This window comes from Ochotona princeps, chromosome 11 (genome assembly GCF_030435755.1).
Source record: "Ochotona princeps isolate mOchPri1 chromosome 11, mOchPri1.hap1, whole genome shotgun sequence".
NCBI lineage: Eukaryota > Metazoa > Chordata > Mammalia > Lagomorpha > Ochotonidae > Ochotona > Ochotona princeps.
The window spans coordinates 24,898,489-24,920,122 of NC_080842.1; the positions used below are offsets into that span (position 1 = coordinate 24,898,489).

Below are 21,634 nucleotides of genomic sequence, written 5' to 3' on the forward strand. Positions count from 1 at the left end.
GAGATCTTCTATCCACTGGCTCACTCTCCAAATGGCACTAACAGCTGGAACTGAACCAATCCAAGACCTTCTGAGTCTCCCACACAGGTGCAGGGCCCCATGAATTTGGGCCATCCTCCGCTGCTCTCCCAGGTACATTAGCAGGGAGCTGGATCCTAAGTGGAGCAACCATGACATGAAGCAGCACCTCTATGGGATTCCGGTGCCGCAGGCAGAGCATTAGCCTGCTCTGCCGCTGTGCCAGTCTTTGTCATGCTATTTGAGTCTACGGAATCCTTGCTGCTGGGCCAAATCTCACTGCTTTCTCAGCAGCCTTCTGGGATGTGGACAGAAATCTGGTCTGCTCCTCATTCCATGCTATGCCCAGTTCCTGATGCCCTTCCCTACATTTTACTGCTCTGGTGAAGTGAGAACAAGTAAACCAATAGCTTTCCTTTAAGATAAAACAAACAAACAAAACGAGAATGTCAATTAAAGGTGAATTTAACAAATAGGTTTTTTTTCCAGCTTCCATTGTTTTATTTAAACAAGAACAATGAAGGCCCAGAGCGGTAGCCCAGCGGTTAAAATCCTAGCCTTGTATGCGCTAGGATCCCATATAGGTGCTGGTTCTCATCCTGGCAGCCCTGCTTCCCATCCAGCTCCCTGCTTGTGACCTAGGAAAGCAGTTGAGGATGGGCTCAAAGCTTTGGGATCCTGCACCCACGTGGGAGAACCGGAAGAGGTTCTAGGTTTCTGGCTTCGGATTGGCACAGCTCCAGCTGTTGCGGCTGCTTTGGGAGTGAACTGTCGAGCGGAGGATCTTCCTCTCTGTATCTCCTCCTCTCTGTATACCTGACTTGCAATAAAAATAAATACATCTTTAAAAAAAAATAAACAAGTACAATGTGTCCATGCTCTGTCCCTTCGTTTTCCTCACCAAATACTCTGGCATGAGGACAACGGATTCTGCAGACTTGCTGTCTGCTCTTTCTAAGATGACTTTCGGTGTCCTGAAGGAAACCCCATCAGCAAACCCAGCCCAGCGAGGTTTGCTGCATGCCAGTACCGCTGCCAGCCAGCCCTGCTGCCAGCCAGCCCCACGAACTTCCAGCAGTCATGGGTGCTGTGTGCAAGGCTGTCCAGTGGCTCAGTAACTAGTGTGGGCTCTCCAGATCTGACCACGCACCCTGTGGTCAGTCCCACTGGGTCACTTCCAGTTGAGCCTCATCTTGTCATGCCTATCTGACTAGTGCCAAAGGAGCTTCTTGTTTCCGTAATCAAAACCAAGTTGCAAGCTACTTAATCATAGGGACTGTATATTTTGGTCTTTAGATGCATGATATGCAATCATGATTTGACAGACACACGTTGAAGGCCTTTAAAAAGTTAAGTAGAACTACAAGAGGAATTAACATTGACCAGTTGAAAATAATAAGGGAGGAAAAAAAGGACAGGTTAAAAGCTAAGTAGTAACAGCAACCTTTCGACGGTCCATTGTCAAAGCCAAGGTTAATGACGACACTTTTGAAAGATGATAGGCAAGCTATCGTGGGTGGTGCAACATTGCCATGCACATAAGGACCACTGCTATGGGGTCTTGCAGTGTCAGAGGGGCACTGAACTCGACTCCCAAAAGGAGAACGGGGGACACAAGGTGGCAGTCAGTGGGTGAAGGATGGCTGGAGGAGATGGCCCAGGAAAGGCCCGAAGGACCTGGGAGGCCATCAATAGGAATGACTAGGAGAGGGGCCCTGGGGGAGATTGGTCCATGATTTTACACTGCTTTTAAATGTTACTAAGTTGAAGAAAAATTTGTTAAACTTCAGCCAAAATGAAAATACACACTTTATAGTTAATGTAGATCTCTGAGCAAAGTTGGTGAAATCTCTTGCTTTCTGTGATGACATAAAAACATTTTCCTTTGTGACATTTTGGTATTCGAATTTTTAGTTCATCTTATTAGTTCTGTTCGCTTTTGCTTAAAAATAAAGATTGTCATGGCCATAAATGGAAGATGTCTCTCTCCCCGCCTCTCTGCCACTATGCCTTTATACAAATAAATAGATAAATAAAAACTTTTAGGGCCTAGCATGGTCTAGCGGCTAAAGTCCTCACTTTGAAAGCCCCGGGATCCCATATGGTCGCCGGTTCTAATCCCGGCAGCTCCACTTCCCATCCAGCTCCCTGCTTGTGGCCTGGGAAGGCAGTAGAGGACGGCCCAAAGCTTTGGGACCCTGCACCCGCGTGGGAGACCTGGAAGAGGTTCCAGGTTCCCGGCATCGGATTGGCGCGCACTGGCCTGTTGCGGCTCACTTGGGGAGTGAAACATCGGATGGAAGATCTTCCTCTCTGTCTCTCCTCCTCTCTGTATATCCGGCTTTCCAATAATAATAAATCTAAAAAAAAAAAAAAAAAACTTTTAAAAAGAAACAGTTGGTGGGGGAGGGCCTGGGAAGGACCCACAAGAGCAAGCAACCAATGGAAGAAGCCACTTTGATGAGCCTGGCTGGGCAGCCTATTGGAGCGTGTGTTGTTGTCAGGGTGCCAAAGACGCTCACTAACATGGCAGTCATTTTCAATGCACTCGCCAACGTTTATATTATTTTTACTTTAAATATGTAACAATTGCTACAAAATAGTTTATGCCTAATGTCCCAAAAGAGTCCAAGTGCCCCAGGACTGATTAACGCTCATTCCTATCGGATGCTCCATTTGGAAGGCTGGTTTTTTGGTTTGTTTTTCCAAGTTGGATCTATTTCTCACCACTCTGTTCTAAATGACCTAGGCTACGTCACTCTTCGGTGCTGAAGCCATAACTTGCTTTATCCTAGAAAGGGGAGAATGTATCCTTCAACAACTTGGATTGTTGATGTGGGAGAAGAGGCAGTGGAAGGATATGATCAGGCTCAGGAGTGAAAACTTCACCCAGAAATCCAGAGTCATACTGATGTACACTGGGATGTCAAGCCATGACCCAAGCAGTAACATCACACCCAGCATCTCAGAGTAGCTGAAACAGCTCAGCCTCAACCCCTCCAGAGAGTACAGCTCCCTGCATTGTTCACTTTAGTGTTACAGTCTAAGACACAAGAAATGTTTATGACAGGAGCCGGCACAGTGGCTCAACAAGCTAATCACCCACCTATAGTGCTGGCAACCCATATGGGTGCTGGTTTGTGTCCTGGCTATTTTGCTTCTGATCCAGCTCCCTAAATATGGCCTGGAAAAGCAGCATAGGATGGCCCAAGTCCTTGGACACCTGTATACATGTGGGAGACCTAGAGGAAGCTCCTGGGTGCTGGCTCCTGGTTTTGGATTGGCTCAGCTCTGGCCATTGAAGCCATTTGGAAAGTGAACCAACAGATAGAAGACCCTTCTCTCGATTTCTCCTTCTCTAAGTAAAAAAAATATAAAAAGTTTAGATTAGCAAAAATCCATATCAACTCTGTACACTCTTCTGTCTAACTGAGTGTGAGTAGCTTTTATAATCTGAGAGCCATGAACCAACAGCTCTGCGTTCTTGTTGCTGTAGGCCGCCACTGTGAGGTGCATCAGATGACGGGCAACTACATGTGGGACCCCAGCACCAACAAGTCTTTTGACATTGGAGTCAACAAGGACAGCCTGATGCCCCTCTGGTGGAACGGATCAGAGCCGCTGTGGGTCACTCTGACCAAGGCCAAAAGGAAGGTCTACATGTACTACTGGCCAGGTGAGTGTCTCGCTGTAAACACCATGAGAACAAGCAATAACAGTTTCTGTTTGAAGACCAAGCCATGGCTTGGAAAATGGAATTTTTATTTAAGAAGTTTGTCTTGTGAGAATTTTCTAAAAAACTTTGTTTTGAATCCCAAACCAGGCACAATCCTATTTCTTGACTCTCTCAGTCTGGCATTACTATTACAGGATGTTGTACTTGTTCTCAAATGCAAGATTGTGGACCTACAAGTGAAATCAATGGTGGCATGCTTATTGCCTTTAGAAAAGAATGTGGTGTATTAGTTGTAGATTTTTTTTTTTTTAGTTTCCCTGTAAGACTGAGACAAGAACTCAAAAGTGTGTACAACTTTTCGATAGTTCAGTCAACAAAGCCTCTTTCTCTTCTGATGACCCCCTACACAGTTCTAAATCAAGGAAAGGTTAAATTACCTGACACTGCACTCAAGTCCACGGTCGTGTAAATGTCCCTGGTGCATTACAAAATGTCCCAAGGATATGCTCAGCTTGGCACTGACAATCTCGTATTATGGATGTGGTTCCGTGTTAATAAAATGATCGTTTTGCCATCATCTTCTTATTTGTAGGTATGTTCTTAGAATATGTGGGAAATCTGACCTTTCCATGTGTGAGACCCTAGACATTTTCCCCTTAATTCTTACAGTGTGGTATTGAAAATTGCCATTAGGAAGGATTTATCAGGGGAGGCCGAGAAGGGATAATTGTGGAGCTACCTGGCACAAGATGGGGAGAAGCAACTGAGGGTCCCGTTGGCTTGGCTGGAAAGGCAGCAGTAGCAGTAACAGCAGCAGCATGTGGAATTGTGACCAGCAATGGGGCATGGAGAGGGTGGTTGGAAGGGATGGAAGAGAAAGGAGAGGCCAGTGACTAAACCAGGGCTCAATCACAGATGTCTCCCACTGATGCTGTGGGCCTGCTGTGGGAGCCTGGAACATGCTGAGTAGAGGTGACCATGTGGAGACTGCTGGGCACTGCAGACTGTGTCACCTCTTGGAGGAGCAAGGGACCCAGACAGATGGGAATGGGGGAGAACAGACCCCATGGGGGGATGTTGTAGATGCTATGTTAGCCGCCCTGAAGCAGCTGTGGTCTGCACTGGTGAGTTGAAGTCCAGGCAAGGCTGTGCCAATTCAAGCTGAGTGGAAGGGCAAATAGGAGCAGGCTGACAGTGACAACAGAGTTCATTTCTGGGAGATGGCCATAGCATAGACTCCACCCACTGAAAACTACCTTGGAGGCCACAGGAAACTTCTGACCAAGAAGAGGTTACTGGAGGATTCCATCCTCTTCGATGAGGACTCCGCCTTTTGTGGAGTTGGCAATTAGATTAAGGAAGTAAGTTAGTGCATCAGCCAGGCTAATCAGACTTTGTAGAGTAGCCCAGCTCAGGGCTGGGCCCACTGTGATGAAGCCTAAAACCAAAAGACCTTGAGAATGACATTGAGGCCATTCTCAGAAGCATAATTATACCCAAATACAGCAGTTCCTGTGCACGGCTTAAGAGAGAAACAGACTGGTCAACTGTGCTGGGGGTCACTTTAAAGCAAATCTAGGAATTAGGAATTTTAATTCAGGACAGGGGCAGGGGTGGCTGTACAGAAGGGCACCTGCCAGTAGGTGTGTGGGCTGGATAATAGGTTGGTTGGGTTGAGCTGGGCTTCAATGCCCATCGACACGTGCAAGAGCTAAACAGGATTTGGGACAGACTTGACAAGCCTGCAGTGCATACTGGCAAGCATGGGAACCAGGGTAGGGGGCAGAACTGGTGGGGGTTATAGAACTGGTTGCACCCCAACCAGGCTGCAGCTCCAACTGCTTTGCGTGAGGACCGAGTATGAAGTGGGCAGGATCGAACTGGACTACAACACCCGTTGGGTCACGAGGAAGACAGGGCTGGAAACAGAACTGACCCAGCAATCCCAACAACCAGCATGTGCATAAGCTGATTGGTGTGACGGACGGTGTCGGACTCTGTACTAGCAAACTCGCACAAGAATCAGGCCTGGGATCATCTCAGATGAAGTTTCTTTGGAGATCCCTCCAACTGAACTGCTGATCTTAGAACCCCAACCATGAAGAGACTGTCAGCCAGTGGATTCTGAATAAGATTCATTGCGATTGGAACTGAGAGATTGGCAGCAATCCAGAACTGATGAACTATCAAAACTGTATAAACAGGACCCTCAGAGCACGCCTCCCGTTGGGGATCTGGGATGGGTGGGAGGTTGGGTGGGGGGTTTCTCTTTGTTTTTTTCCCTAACCCCAGATACAGGGTAAAATGATATTGATGTGGAATCAATGGTATTACCCACTTTCAAAAAATAAATAAATAAATAAATAAATAAATAAATAAATAAATAAATAAATAAATAAGCAAATCTAAGAACCATTAAAGTCAATATTGTCCCAACATAATTGAGACCATCTTCCATAATGCCTGTTAAGCTCAACCTGCTCTATCTGGGAACTGGGAGCTCTCTAGGCTCTGAAGAATACTTTCCCATCCATCACCCTGCCCACAAATCCCTACACAGGCCTTCACCTCACAAGTTGGCCTTTCAGCCAGCCACGAATGCCAGTACTCTGGCCAGGTTAGGAGAGGGGTCTTGGAGAAGGGGATCTGCCGTATTTTATACTTCTCTCGGCAGTGTTACAGAGCACTAGGCTCATCTTATGGAATCTGAATTTATAGCTTATGCTGGGTCTAACAAATTTCCAAGCCAATTTGCATGCAAACTATCTCATTCCTTCTCCAAAACAGCTCCTTAAGACGAAAAGGGGCTGTTCATTTCCTTTGATTCACAGTTCAACTGCTAATGTGATGTGACACAAACGTCTTAAGATGGGTTAGATTGTTCACCACCAGAAGGAAAAAGGCTAAAGGATGGTCTCCCAGACTTTCTTCAGTGACTTAAAAGAAAGATTAGCTAAAGATCAGGTCATGAGAAACCCCCCCTGGGAATTGGAAGTCTCTTGTTTCTTAGACACTATGTAGCCCTTCTAAATTGAATACACAAGTAAAAGCCCACTGAGAGCTGATTGCTTCTGCTCTTCTGCCCTGTCAGGGGTCCCCTGGAAGGGATCCATTGTCACTAGCTGATGGCTCTGGGGCTGACGGACACCTGCTATCCTCTCCCCACCCCAGTCCCTGGAGCCTTAGCCAAGAGCCTAGTGGAGGTTCGTTTGTCTCGGCAAGATTAAGTGAAGCTCCATGGCATTTCTTCCAAACGTGACTTGATTTGATTTGATTTTTCTGCTTAAATCCTCCTCTTCCTTCTCTGCTCCCCACAGGACATTGCACAGACCTCTGGATGAGGCCTGGAAAATCTTCATTGCTCCAGTGAGCTGTGTTATGACACTTTGAGTCTCGCCATGAAGTCAATATTTAGAAGAGCAATTTAAAAATGGCAGTAGTTCAAGTCTCCCTGTCAGGTAGATAAAGCAGCAGACTGAAAAATTGATAAGTGGGGAAGAGTTCCACATACCCCAGCTCAAGGTCCAGGACACTTAAGATTGTTCATAGATCCATAACATCTCACTCAATGGTCCCGTTGAGCTATGAAGGGAGGAAAATGCTTGGGGGAAATGATCCCAGGTCCTGATCACAATATGTCTTTGGGCAAGGCCATCCAGCAACTGCATTATGAGCACCCGGTCATGTTCTGCACATAAGAACTGAGGAAATGATGCACAATAACTGTACTCCCCTACCCTTTCCCTCTAGGTTGATGCCAAAGGAATTTGATTTAGGGAGAAAAGGAAGCACTTCTAACGTTCATTTCATACTGCAAAGTAATCCAAAGCAGAGAAGGGTGACTTGGGGGAGAAGGAAGAACCAGGAAATGTGAGAGGATAATAATCTCTTGTATAGAGAGTTGGAGTTCCTTTGGAAATTGGTGCTGCTCACACTATATGGTGGTGGTTGAACTATCACAAAATCAAAATGGAATCAAAGTAACAACCTTTTAGGCGCTGTGTTTAAAACTGTTGGAGTTCTAAGTTCTCCATCTTTTAGCATGCGTTTTGCAGAGGTAACTCCCTCCATGTGGCAGTCATGGGTGAGTGGATACAGTCTCTTACATGCCTTGGAGATATGCTTGGGTGTCACTCTGGGCTCTTCGTCTTGCCTCTTATTGTTCTGTACAGGTGTTCAGGACAGTAGGACATCTTCTGGGAAGAGAAAGACACCTTTCCACCTGTCTTCTGCTCCTATATTTGACGAAAGTGGGCTGGGTAGGGAGTTGGTTGGTGGGCATTCGCTCATGTCCCATCATGGTGGTTATAGTCAAGATGAGTCCATCTGGATAAGAGGCACGTTTGGCTGTTGGCCAAGAGGTACAGTCTATGTACAGTCCTTTCTTTTTCCTGTCATTTGGTGCCTGACAACCTGCAGTCACACCGGCCTTAGATTCACGCACTCAGCGGGGGAATATTGGGAGCCCAGCATCAATCAAATGAGGATGTGAGTTAACATCATAGCTAAGGCATCACGTAGGCAGATGTGATGCCAAACATCTGGGTAAAAGCAAGGCTATATTTCAGACAGGTATTTGACATTGCAAAGACAAGGGATCTGGATGTTCACTAAATTTTCCTACAGTATAACTGGCTTGGCAGGAGACATTGAGATTTATGCTGTTTTAGAACTGGATTAGGCCTTAGTATGCAGTTTGTTGATTTCTGCTCTCCATGGATCTCCTTTCCAGAAAAAAAAAAATACAGCCACACTCACAATTGTGTGCTCCTTGCCAATGAAGAGTGCCAAAGTGGCCTTTGACCTCTGACACACGCACAAATCAATGACTTCAAATGGAGCTGATTTTTTTTTTAATGCAATGGAAATGTGTTAGAAATATATAAAAGTATCAAGTGAAATCTAAGCCCTTGTAATTAATGTTGTCTGGCAAGGGTTGGCTGGGGTCAAAATTCTGTAAGACCCTGGGTTGAATTCACATTGCATCATTTCCTCTGCCAGTAATTTTGGCAAAATCTGCATTCCTGACACTGTCTATGTCAGCAAAAGGAAAAGAAAGATTACAAATTTGCATCTCAAGTGTGAGATTGTTTCAAAAGCAGTGATCTTCCAAGACACAGGTCAGGCCCTCTAGCCAGCCACCGTGAGGTGGAGGGGCGCTCCTCCCTGGCCTGTTGCCTGAGGAAGCAAGGCCGGCAGCATTCGAAAGCTTTCTGAGCTGTCAGAACACTCTCACTTTGCAAGATGGTATCTTGGCTGAAATAGCTCAGGGTTATTCAGCGGCATCCATTAAGCTGAGACAGTCATCCAGAAAAATCCAGGGGTGCACTTCCACCCTTCACAAATCATGGCAAATCCACGCCTTCACCAAACATCTATAGAGGGTGTGATTCAATGTCTTGGAATGGGCTCTCAGGAGACACTTGTGAGCAGAAACAGATACCCCTGACCCTGCACCCACTTTCTGAGAACTTACCACCCAGCGAAGGACAGAGATAATAATCTCATACTCACCCAAATCAGCGTAAACATAAAATCATGCAAATATAACAGAGAAAGGTGGACTGTGTGATGGCGTCCTCAAATAAAGAATCCGGTATCCTCGGAGAAGACTGACAAAAGATGCTCTGGAAAGGGACAGGAATTCACATCTGAAAAGATGAATAAATGACTGGGGGTGGAATGTTCCAGAAACACAAAAGGATGGGTGTGGTGTTCATGAGGAAAGCTGAGCCAGGCCAGGCTCTGAGAGGATGAGAAGAGGATGTGGGAGGGCTTAAGGGGGAAAGTGACAATCTCAAACTCACATTTCAAGAAGGCTACTCTAGCTACAGTATGGAGAGGACACGCAGAGCAGAGGGATGAGCAGAGACAGACCAGGCAGGAAGGCTCCTTGCAGAGGGATGAGCACAGACAGACCAGGCAGGAAGGCACCTTGAGGATGCCAGGAGCAGATGAACGACCTGGACCTTCAGCACATGACACTCTTCTTTCTCAAATGCTCCAAGCAATTCATCCTACATGGGATATTCAGGACTCGTAATAGAAAGAATATGACATACGGCTATTGAAGAAAGGAAGAGGACCTTGTTGAGGAGATCAAATGTTTAATACTGAATGGGCAAGGATGAACCTGCAGAAAAAGGCAAGTCATTAACAGGCAGGAGAAGAAACATAAAACCTGGAGAAGTACCGCAAAGGGGGCCATCTCACCCTGTGAAGCCACCCAAGGACAGCCCTGACCTCATCGGAGATGGCAGGTAAATATTTGCTGAAGAAGTAACAATGGTTGGGCCCAGCACAATGGCTCAGTGGCTGAATCCGCAGCTTGCACGTGCTTGGATTCCATATCAGTGCCAGTTCGTGTACCAGATGTTCCACTTCCCATCCAGCTCCCTGCTTGTGGCCTGGAAAAGCAGTAGAGGACGGCCCAAAGCCTCTCACCCCGTGGGAGACCTAGAAGAAGTTCCTAGCGCCTAGTTTCAGATCAGCTCAGCTTCAGCCATTGTGGCCACTTGGGGAATGAATCAGCTGATGGAAGATCTTTCTGACTCTCCTTCTCTCCGTAAATCTGCCTTTCCAATAAAAATAAATAATCCTTAAAAAAAAGTGTCTGTGGCTGGAATTAGTTGACATGTACTTACATCAGAGACTGAAAGAATTCGATGACTTCAAGAGAGGAGGGGCAGGATGGGACCCGCAGAGAGCAGCCGGATTTCTTCCCTGGGATATTCCTAAGGAGCTTTGGAGTGGTCAAGTTTCTATGGTATTTTTCCGACTCAAACTACAAAAATACCCACACTGATGCGGAATTCTTTCTCTTCAATCTGACTTGAATAGTGACAATGATGACTAGACATAATCTAATATTGGCTTTGAAGAAAGCAATAGAGAAATGATCGAACTTGCCAGGATTTTTTTTTCCCACAAAGACAGTTTTCAATAAGACATGAAAAAAAAAATCTTCTCTTGCTGTTCTGGGTCCTCCGGCTCCCAATAACAGCTTGTATAATACACTAAAAATCAAGATCATTTCCTCAGGAAGGGGAGATGGATAAGATATAGGCTACTGTCATCCAAGATGATTGATGCTGTACTTCTAGCAGTTGCTATAATAGAAAATCTTGTCCCTATGTTATGGATTATATATATAATTACATACATATAATTATATCTCCTAGATGTAAAATAATCTACAATAGATTTCTCTATATTTACATGTACTTATATATTTGTTTATCTTAGCAATTCATGTATTTAAAATATATTATATTATATTATATTATTATTATATTATTACTATATTATATAGATGCTGATATACATGCAGGTTATATTCCTAGCAATATTTTTAAAGATTTATTAATTTATTTATTCTATTGGTAAGTCAGATACACAGAGAGAAGGAGAGACAGAAAGGAAGATCCTCCATCTGCCAATTCACTCCCCAAGTGGCTGCAATGGTGGAGCTGCACTGATCCGAAGCCAGGGGCCAGGAGCTTCCTCAGGGCCCTCCCACGGGTGTGGGGTCCCAAGGCTTGGGGCTGTCCCCGACTGCCCTCCCAGGCCACGAACAGGGAGTTGGGTGGGAAGTGGGGCCTCCAGGATTAGAACCAGCACCCATATGGAATCCTGGTGCAGGCAAGGCAAGGATTCTAGCCACCTAGCAGCACTTGAGGTGGAGGAAAGCATCCTATGTTAAGGTTCAAAGACAAAGCAACAAATGCCTATAATAGTTATGGGTCTGTAAGAGTCAAATACAACTGTAATTGTTTGACTAAGGTGAAAGTGAAGTGATGATGGAGCTAGAGCTGCCTGTATAATTTTAAGACTCTCATACACTATGTAGGGATTTGGGTTTTCGCGTTAGAGGGAAAGGATGAGGTAATATCAATCGCAGAAACAGACGTGACCCAACATCCTGGTGGCCTAATTCAACAGAAGGTGACTTTTTTTTTCTGCCATAGGAAGTCCAAAAGAGTATTCCTGACCATCAATTGACTCTTCTTCAAATAATTCCACAGAAACTCACATTTGCTTTATCTTAGTTTCCCCATGATCAATATAGTGTTTCTCCCTATCCACAGGGGATATGTTCCAAGATCCCCAGGGAACAGTATTAAATCCTAGACATACAGTATTTTTTTTCTTTGCATGTGTACTCTGTGATAGAGTTTAATACAATTTTTAGGCATTGTTAGAGGTTAACAATAATAACTAGTTAAAAAGAGGGAAAATTGCAACAACATCCTGAAATAAAAGATATGTGAATGTGTGAAAGGATCAAGACAAATAACAGCATGGAGCCATGGCCTACAACACAGCCACCAGAACCACAGAAAGTGAAACCACATGAAGGGCCACGCTAAGCTTGCCATATTTGGCCTTTGTGGACTCTCAGAACACAAAAAGGCACCAAGAGCTTTTGTAAGCAGCACCTGATACATATTGTGTCTTTTCTTGCTCTGTTGGCCATAACACAGCCTACCCTATGGCCCCACCTAACTGCATGTCCAGGCAGCAGGCAGAAGAGGAAGCATATTTGGCAGTAGGCGAAAGTGTCTGATTCAATGGGTGCATTTGTGAAACATATTATGATAAATTATTAAATACTTACTATATTGGTAATTATCCCAATTTGAGAGAGAAGGTGATAATATATGTATAGAAAGGCTGTGGAATGATATAGAGGGAGGTGACAAACATTGGGTACCACTGGGTTTTTTTTTTTTTTTTTTGGTTTTTGTTTTTTGTCTTTTTGCTTGTCTACATTTTCTCACCTTTTTGGTTGTGAGGATGCATTGTTTTTATAGCAAGAAAATCACTTCAGATAATTTCAACAAATTTTTAACCTTGAAACATTTCTAAACATTGTTAGTGAACCCCTGGGTACTTGAGCGTTGATATTGCATTAGGTGTCATCAGTAATCCACAGATAGTTAAAGTCGATGAGAGGATTGCGTAAGTTGCATGCAGATGTTACATCATGTGATATAAAGGGCCAAACATCCGAGGGTTTTTGTATGCATGAGTAATCTTGGCACCAATCCCCAGTGGACATATGACTTATATATAATATATATGACATATATATATATGTAACATCAAATGGCACATGTGCAAACATAAAATAGTATATATAAAAGATACATAATACATAGAAAGTATATATAATATGCACATATATAAAACACACACACATAAACAAATAAGCTCATCCGTTTTGGCAAAATTCATGTATCAAGCAAATTATTTCCAACCAAAATGCTTTGTTCTACACATATCTCAACTCAAGTGTACTTTTACTCCACGTATTCCTGATCTAGTCACCTGTCCTCCATGGGTCTGTAGCGAAGAATGTTCTCACATGCAGTGGACAGTGTTTAATGAGGACTTCTCCACTGCACCTTCTTCTTCCCAGTAGTGCATTCAGGGCTTCCATGCTGGAGAGGCAGCAGAGTGTTGGGACCTCTTTGGGGGGACAGTGTCTCTGAAACAGAAACGTGGAAATCAAATAGGATTTTACTATTTATCCATGTTCTCACTACACGGCCATTTTCTTGTGCTGTCTGCATCCTGGACATGAGACCCAGGCTGCAGGTGACCTGGTCTTACCACTAAGGGGCTTGGAGTCTGAAAACAGCACCAGCTATGTCCAACACAGTCATGTCACAGCATGGCACAGGTGGTGGTACTCAAACCCAGGCCCCAACCCCTCTTCTTGCAGCTAAGTAGGGCCACCTTTTCCTAAGTCGGTAAGACTTAAAGACTCGAGAAGGAATCTTGAGTTAGGAGCTAAGGTTCCAGCAACCCCGGTGATCTCTGCAGGCATGGACTGCCTCTTGCATTCTGAGCAGGTCAGCCCTCTGTGATCCGAATACCAGGACTTCACCATCTCAGAGAAGGAGGCCTTCCTGGGTCAGGACTAGGTGGGGCAAAAAGACAACTACCTTCCATCCTGGGGACTGTATGCAGTTGCTGTCCTCACATCATGGCCTTTAGGAGTTAGATCACTGTGACGTCTGTGCCTTAGGCACAGGGATGTGTGGATGACTCATGGCAAGGAACTTCAGGGACCATCATTCTCACTCCTCGCTTGGCCCCACATGGAAGCACGGCAGGCCCTATCTTTGGGCCAAGGATTTTTTTTTTCTCTCTGATCTAAAACTAACCAGCAGATACAGAGATGAAAATCCAACCTTTGGTCTCATTACCTCCTTACTGTGGTTTCACTCCTCAACTTCCTAAGGCAGAGACTCAGCCCAATTCAGGCATTCTTTACCTCTTGCCTTTGTTTCCTGTGAGTCATTTCTTAGTCCCTGTGGTTCATTTTCAGTTGAAGTTTTAGAAACAACGCAACCTGACAAACTCTTTCTCCAGCTTGCTTTTACCCCTCATTCAAGGCCACTTTTAGGGGTCTCATTGGCTAAGCCCACCCTCTTTTTTTGCCTTCAGGCAAAGATCCCTTACATGGTCCCATCCATGGACCATGCCAGCCCTGGGGAAAGGCACTGCTCTGAGATCAAAGGCCGTGCTTCCCCTCAAGGACTTGTTCCCACAAGCTCCTGTGTCTCAGATGTATTTTCCTGGCAAAGGTTAAGTGTTTCTAAGAGAGTTAATTGGCTTAGCCGTTTTAATAAGGTCTCCTGAGACAGGCATTCAACAGTTGCACACCTGTCTCACATCACAGAAAATGCAGTGCAGGAGGGTTATTGTTGCAAGATGTGTCAAACTCGGCAAGCAGGACCTACATTTGGAATACAAGTCCTGTGCTTCCAGGAAGTTTGGAGAAATGTGATTTTTATGAGTTTGACTTGGTGGTCCTTGGGGGAAGTTGCCAGGAAACAAGGCACATTCAAGAAAACAGTGCACCTGGTAGAATGGTACCAGAGCTGGGAGATCTGTTGACCATAGGCACAGAGACCTGAGGACAGTCTCCCAGCTGAGACACTGGTTCTCCCAGCAGTGCAGGATAATTTGCCATGTAGTGCCGATAAAGCGACTAACTGGGCCAGAATCCATGGGGATAGCATCCACATTATAGACACGGTAATTTGCCCCTTTGTTTCCACCATTTTTTCACTCATGTCAGCAAAGTGTAGTTGTGGAAAAAAGAAAAAAAAACCCTACATTAAATTAATGTTCCAATAGATAGAAATATTTAGAAGAGGAAATGCCTTAAAAATTTTGGACCTAGGCAGGGCCTGGGATGCCTGGCGCGGGTCCTTGGGCCTACCTGAGTGGGTATCAGGTCCGTGAATCCTAGGGGTGAGGGATCTGGCAGGGCCTGGGTTACCTGGCCTTCATCCTTGGGCCTGCCTGCACAGTACTTTCCGGGTCTATGAGTCCCTGGGTCAGGGGTTCTGGGTGAGGCCTTGGTTGCCTGGCCAATGTCCTTGAGCCCACCTGTGTGGTGGGTACCAGGTCCGTGGGCTCCAGAGGCAGGGGATCCAGCAGGGCCCGAGTTGTCTGGCACAGGTCCTTGAGCCTGTCTGTATTGTGGTTGCCAAGTCCTTGAGTCCCTGAGGTGGGAGGTCCGGCACGGTCCAGGTTGCCAGTCTCAGGTCCTTGGGCTTGCCTGTGAGAACTGGTCCTCTTCAGTGAAAAAGATGGAGTAGTGGATGGTTGACCCAGACTCACACAGAGGATATGGCAGCCCATTTGGGGCCTTCAGAAGACTTCTGTTACCAAAATAGAGGAAAGAGAACAGAACAAATGGACAACTACCCCAGCCCAACAATGACAGCAAATGCGTGAATGGAGACTCTAAGGAGGACTCTGTCACCTAACAAATATTGAAAGTGTTCCTTCATCCTTGGACTGACAAGATCGATAGCATTTCAAAACTATCAAAACCACCTGGGCACAACCCTTGGAGTGTACGTCACCCTGGGTTCATATTGGCTGACTGTTCTGCATCCCTGGGTGCTGAGGCAGTTGGGAAACTGGGTATGGCTTCTCTCCTGGTCTCTCCCTCCTCACACATACAGGAAAAAAATAGAAAACTTAGAAACCACGATCATACCCACCTTTCTCCAACCCTTGATCCTTCCCACCCCGACACCCGGATCAATTATGTAAGCATTATCTGAAATAAAACTTAAAAAAAAAATGTTGGACCCAAATATGCGTATGCTTAGTGGTGGTAGTCAGTTATCCTTTAAGTTCTCTCTACATTTTCCACACAGTATGCACTCCCAAAGTTGTATAAGGAAATGGTTGTGGAGATGAGGCTACCCAGCAAGAAGGAAGACTCCAGACAGAGAAAACAGTCCTCCGAATGCAGGTGCCAACATTATGACATGGCAGCTAAAGATGCCTCCTGCGATGCTGGCATCCCATGTTAGTGCTATTTCGTTTCCCATCTGCTCCATTTCCAGTCCAGCTCCCTGCTACTAGTTTGGGCAAAAGTGTGGAAGATGGTCCAAAGTGGTTAGGCCTCTGCCACCCAGGTAGAAGATCCAGATGGAGTCCCTGGATTCAACCTGACCCTTTGTTGGCTCTTGCAGCCACCAGCCAAAGAAAGCACATACACTCTCTCCCCACCTCTCTCTGTAACTCAGATTGCCCAATAAATAATTAAATTAAAAAAATTTTTAAAGTTTTTTTTCAAATTTTATTTAATTATTTATTTTTCATTGGCACATCAGATATACAGAGAGAAGGAGAGACAGAGAGGAAGATCTTTTGTCTGCTGATTTACTCCCCAAGCAGCCACAACGGCCAGAGCTGTGCCAATCCAAAGCCAGGAGCCAGGAGCCTCTTCTGGGTCTCCCATGTGGGTGCAGGGTCCCAAGACTTTGGGCCATCCTCAACTGCTCTCTCAGGCCACAGGCAGGGAGCTGGATGGGAAGCGGGGCTGCCGGGATTAGAACCAGCACCCATATGGGATCCCAACACATGCAAGAATTTAGCTGCTGGGCTACCATGCCAGGCCCAATAAATAAACCTTTTAAAAAGAAAGAAAGAAGACTATGACTGTAAGGTAAGCACCGTCGCTGTCACAGTTTCCTGGAAATGACAAGGAACTAAGAGAGAGGGAAGCTCTAACTTGAGCTCAGAATGTAGCTGAAACCCAAGTCTTATTCCCAAACCCCTGATGGAGCTTTAAAACTGCAAAAATCCAACTGCACCTTGGTTCTTTCCTTCCCTGTGGATCCCCAAGGCTGAGATGCTGAAATTCTCACTTTACTCCATCCTGCTGGAGAGACCTGTAGCGACCCTAGCTGACCAAAACCCGTCTGCTGCTAAAGCCAGGAAAATGGCCAGGAGACAGCAGCTTGGGTGGTTGGGGAATACTTGCTAACGTTCTTAGATTTGACTCGTGACAGTTCCAGGAAAGGGGCCCACAGACATCCAATTAGAGACAGCTTAGGGGATGTGCACAGCATATTTCCCTCCCCTTTGCTGGTTTCTATCAGATGAAGACTAAAGAAAACAAAACAAAGCACCCACACACACACTCACGTAGGCATAATCACCTTGGCTATCTCTGAAGGAAGCAATTCAACCTATTTCATGTTCCATTGCATTGCTGGTTTATTCACTTTCAGAATTAATGCAATGCTTTGATTTTAAAAAGATAATGGTACTGCTTATATACAGCAGGAATAAAAAGTTAGAAAATGACATTTAAAATCCTAAACTAGATTTGATATTGGCCCTAGCAGTTAAGATGTTAGTTAAAATGCTCATGTCCCACGTCATAGTTTCTGGGTTCAGTCCTGGCTCCCCTTCTTACTCCAGGACCCTGCTAATATAGACCCTGGAAGGCAGCAGTGATGGCTCAAGTGACTGAGCTCCTGCTCGGTGGGGCAGACCCCGGCGGAGTTCCTGATTTTTGGTCTTGACCCAAGCAGGGAGCCTTGGGAAGCACCTGAGAACTCAATCAATACATGGGACTCCCTTTGTCTCTTGGCAGCTAATCAATAAATAACATTAGCAAAACCCAGGGGCCAATGTTGTGGCATACTGAATTAAGTCCAGTCAGAATGGCACTTGGTAACACAAGTGAAAACATCAAAGGACTTGAGTTTTACTGAACTAACACCTTTAAAGGGGGGAAAAAAGACAAGAAAAAGAGGAAACGGGGGAAAGGAGAAGAATGAGATATGCTGTCAGTACGTGATTCTCTGGAAGCAAGCCCTGTTTGCTTGGTCTGTTTTGGTGGTGCTTTTTCCATGTGCATTGCCTAGTTGAGCCGTGCTTTCAGTGGACTTGCCTCCCAGCTGACTCAAGCAGACAACACTCTTTCTTTCTCCTAATTGACTGAATCCAGTGTGACACAGCAGCTCCTTTTTAAACACCAGGCCATGCTCATCTCATGGTACATATCTGCATTTACTTTTACATCATTTCTTTTGTTTAAAACTCTTTTTTTAAAAAAAAAAAAAAAAAAAGCTATTACATGCAGTGCCAGCATCTCATAGGCAATTGTTCAAGCCCCAACAGCTCCACTTCTGATCTGGCTCCTGATCATGGCCTAGGAAAGCAGAAGAGGATTGCTCAACCCCTTTGGCTCTTGTACCCACATAGGAGACATGAAAGAAGCTCCTCACTCCTGGCTTCGGCCTTTCCCTGCTCTGGTTATTGTGGCTGTTTGGGAAGTGTAGATAAACAAATTTTTCCATCTTTTCCTCTCTCTGACTTTCAAATAAATACATAAATCTTAAAATAAAGGCCACTTACAAAAGAATAAAAAATAGAAAATCTAATACAAATAACCTAAGAACTCTACACAAAAAAAAATACTTAAGGGAATGTAACAAGGCCTAAATAAATGGAGTAATATATTATATTTATGAATTGGAAGGCTAATATTCTATCAATTTGCTCAGAGTTAGTCTCTAGAGTTAATATAATCCCAACCAAAACTGTAACATACTCTGTGTGTGTGTGAATTGACAGGTTGATTCTAAAATTTATATGGAAATTTAAAGATTCAGGAAAGGCTGAATGTATCTTTAGAGAAATGATCAAAACAAGACTTTCTTAGTTAGACACACAACTATTTTAAACTATGAAAGTAAACACAGGGGGCTGCTGCTGTGGTTAAACAGGTAAAGCTGCTACCCATAGTGCCAGCATCATATCTGGGTACTTGTTCCTGCTCCGGCTGCTCCACGTCCCTTGCAGCTCCCTGCCAATGCACCTGGGAAAATAGCAGAATAAGATCCAGTTCTTGGGCACCTGCACCGATGTGGGATGTCCAGAGGAAGATCTTGGTTTCTAGCTTCAGCCTGGCCCAGCTCTATCTAGCCCATCTAGCCCATGTGGGGAGTGAACCAACGGACTGAAGATTTTCTCTCTCTGTCTCTCACACACTCTTTCTGTCTCTCTGTTTCTATCCCTCTCTCTCCCTAAGCCCTTTCTCTCTCCCTCTCTTTCTTTCTTTTCTTTACTTTCTTCTCCCTTTCCCTCTCTGTAACTTTGCCTTTCAAATAAATAAAAAAACTCATTAAAAAGTTAAGACAAATATGGCATTCATGCAAGGATAGCCAAATAGATAAAAGTTAAAGGTTAGTCATTCCTGAGGCAGACCTACAAATATACAGCCAGTATCTGATTTATGATTTATGGTGAAATGGAAATTAAAATCGGAAGCTTATCTTCATGAAAAACATCATTAAGAAGCAAAAAAAATCATGGAGTGGGAAGAGCTACAACAAAAATGTGCACATCTGGAATATATGAAGAACTTTTATAAATGAAAGAGAAAAATGTCAACTCAGCAGCAAAATATGGAAGAGATCTGAGCTGACGTGCACATGCTTGGGTGTTGTGGTTTGAATATTGCTTCCTCAAACTCATAGCTTCGTTAATGGCACTAAGAGAGTGGAAACTTAATCCAATTTGGAGATGAAGCCTTGGGAGATAATTAGATTGTACTGGGTCACAAGAGAGGAGCTTCTATGAATAGATCCTGGGGGTTGTGTGAGGCCACATAGATAAAGGCAGATGCACAGGCTCCCTGTCTCCTGCCATGGATACTCTGTGCCACTCTGAGACCTTGTCAGCAACAGCACCAGAGCCACCTGATCTTAGACTGTGAATCTTCAAAACTGTGGGCTCAATAAACCTTCTCAAATCATGACTGGCTATGAACTGTACTACTGTAACAATATGGAGGAATGCAATATGAGGAGGAGGGTTTGGGGAGGGGCTGGGGGAATCCCAGAGCCTATGAAACTGTGTCATAAAATGATACATATTAAAAAGATTAAAAAAATAAACCTTCTCTCTTTTCCATTAGTTCCCTTAGTGGTTTTGCCACAGTACCAACAACAGTAATAAATCTCACTATTACAGAGAATAGGTCCTGAGAATGGGATTATTACTATACCTGAAGATATTGAAGTGGCCTTGGAATTGGTTAGTGGGAAGAGGCTGAAAAGTTTAAAGGAACAGGCTTAGAGACAGCCTAGAATGGTGTGAGGCCAGTGTGATGGTGACTCTAGGGAGGACTAGAACAGAACTCTGATGGCAATGTGGACAGTGGAAGCCCTGTTGATAAGGTTTTGAGTGGAAATGATTATTCTAATGGAATCTGTTCTAAAGGCCCCCCTTTTTGCACCAGAGCAAAGAACCTGGCTTTATTGTCTTCATGCCTTGAGACTTTGTGGAAGGCCAACACTTAAATAGGTGGATTAGTTTATTTGATAGAGAAGATTTCCAAACAACAAAGTATTCAGGCTGTGTCATGGGTATGATTGGCCTCTTTTAGTCAGTTTAATGGTAAGAATCAGGAGCAAAAAGAAGCAGAGCCAAAATTCACAACCCAACCAAAAAGCGGTAAAGGAAAAAAACAGCTCTGAAGCAGGAGAGTGTGGAGGAGAAAGGACTTAGGGGGGAGATTACTGCAGATAAAGGAAGCATGTGCTAGTCAGCAAGACAACAGTAAGGGGGGCAGGAGAGCGTCTCAGAAATCTTCAAGGTTGCTTCTCCCACTACAGGTCCATAGGACTGGAAGAGCAGAATTGTGTGATGGAACCCTTGGGTGCTTTCCAAGGATTTGCCCAGGGTTGCTTTGAGACTCTTTCCTTTGCTATTCTTGGCAGAGCACTCTGAGGTTACAGCCATGACTCGGGCAGGCCCAGGTGCAGCTGGTGCTAATGGAAGACCTTTGTGGCATCCACAGGATGCTGGTTTTGCAGGTGTGCGCATGATGAGAGCTAAGGAGTCATGGTAGCTTCTGCTGAGATTTCAAAGACAAGCTTGGCAGAGTTGCGTCACAGCCTCAGTGCCCATGTGAGGAACCCTTGATGAGATGATAGCTACAAGAGTTGCGAGAGTAGAATTGTAGAGGAGATCCCAAGAAGATGGAGCAATCGATACTGTCCTATACTAACTTTGGAAAGCCACACCCAATGGCATGTGGCCCCAGAGAGCAGCCAAGTGCGCTCCCATGGGCAAAGTCATAGGCATGAGGTTGTGTGAACCTTGGATCTTTAGGCCCACCACAGCATGCCCTAGAGGTTGGACAAAGCTTTGAGATCTAATGTTTTCCCTATAGGATGTAGAGACTTATTTTTCTTGCCCTCTCACCACCTCCAGTGTGAGAATGTCTACCCTGTCCCTGTTACATTTTTTTTTTTTAATCTTAGAAGCATGTAACTTGGACCCGGCGCAATAGCCTAGCGGCTAAAGTCCTCATCTTGCACATGCTGGGATCCATATGGGCGCTGGTTCTAATCCATATAGTCCTGCTTCCCATCCAGCTCCCTGCCTGTGGCCTAGGAAAGCAATCAAGTGTGGCCCAAAGCCTTGGGACCCTGCATCTGGTTGGGAGACCTGGAAGAGGTTCCTGGCTGTTGGCTTTGGATTGGCGCAGCTCTAGCCGTTGCAGCCACTTGGGGAGTGAATGTAAAAGATCTTCTTCTTTGTCTCTCCTTCTTTCTGGAGTGTATCTGACTTTCCAATGACAATAAAATTAACCTTAAA

At 44.9% G+C, this 21,634-nt stretch overlaps 1 protein-coding gene across 1 annotated transcript in view; it reads left to right on the forward strand.

The window, feature by feature from the left end:
• Positions 1-21,634, forward strand: part of ENPP6 (ectonucleotide pyrophosphatase/phosphodiesterase 6) — a 92,656-nt gene that overhangs the window by 30,839 nt on the left and 40,183 nt on the right. Inside the window, exon 2 of the mRNA XM_004579260.2 lies at positions 3,515-3,694. Coding sequence (XP_004579317.1) covers positions 3,515-3,694 — 180 coding nt within the window. The remainder of the gene's footprint in view (positions 1-3,514; positions 3,695-21,634) is intronic.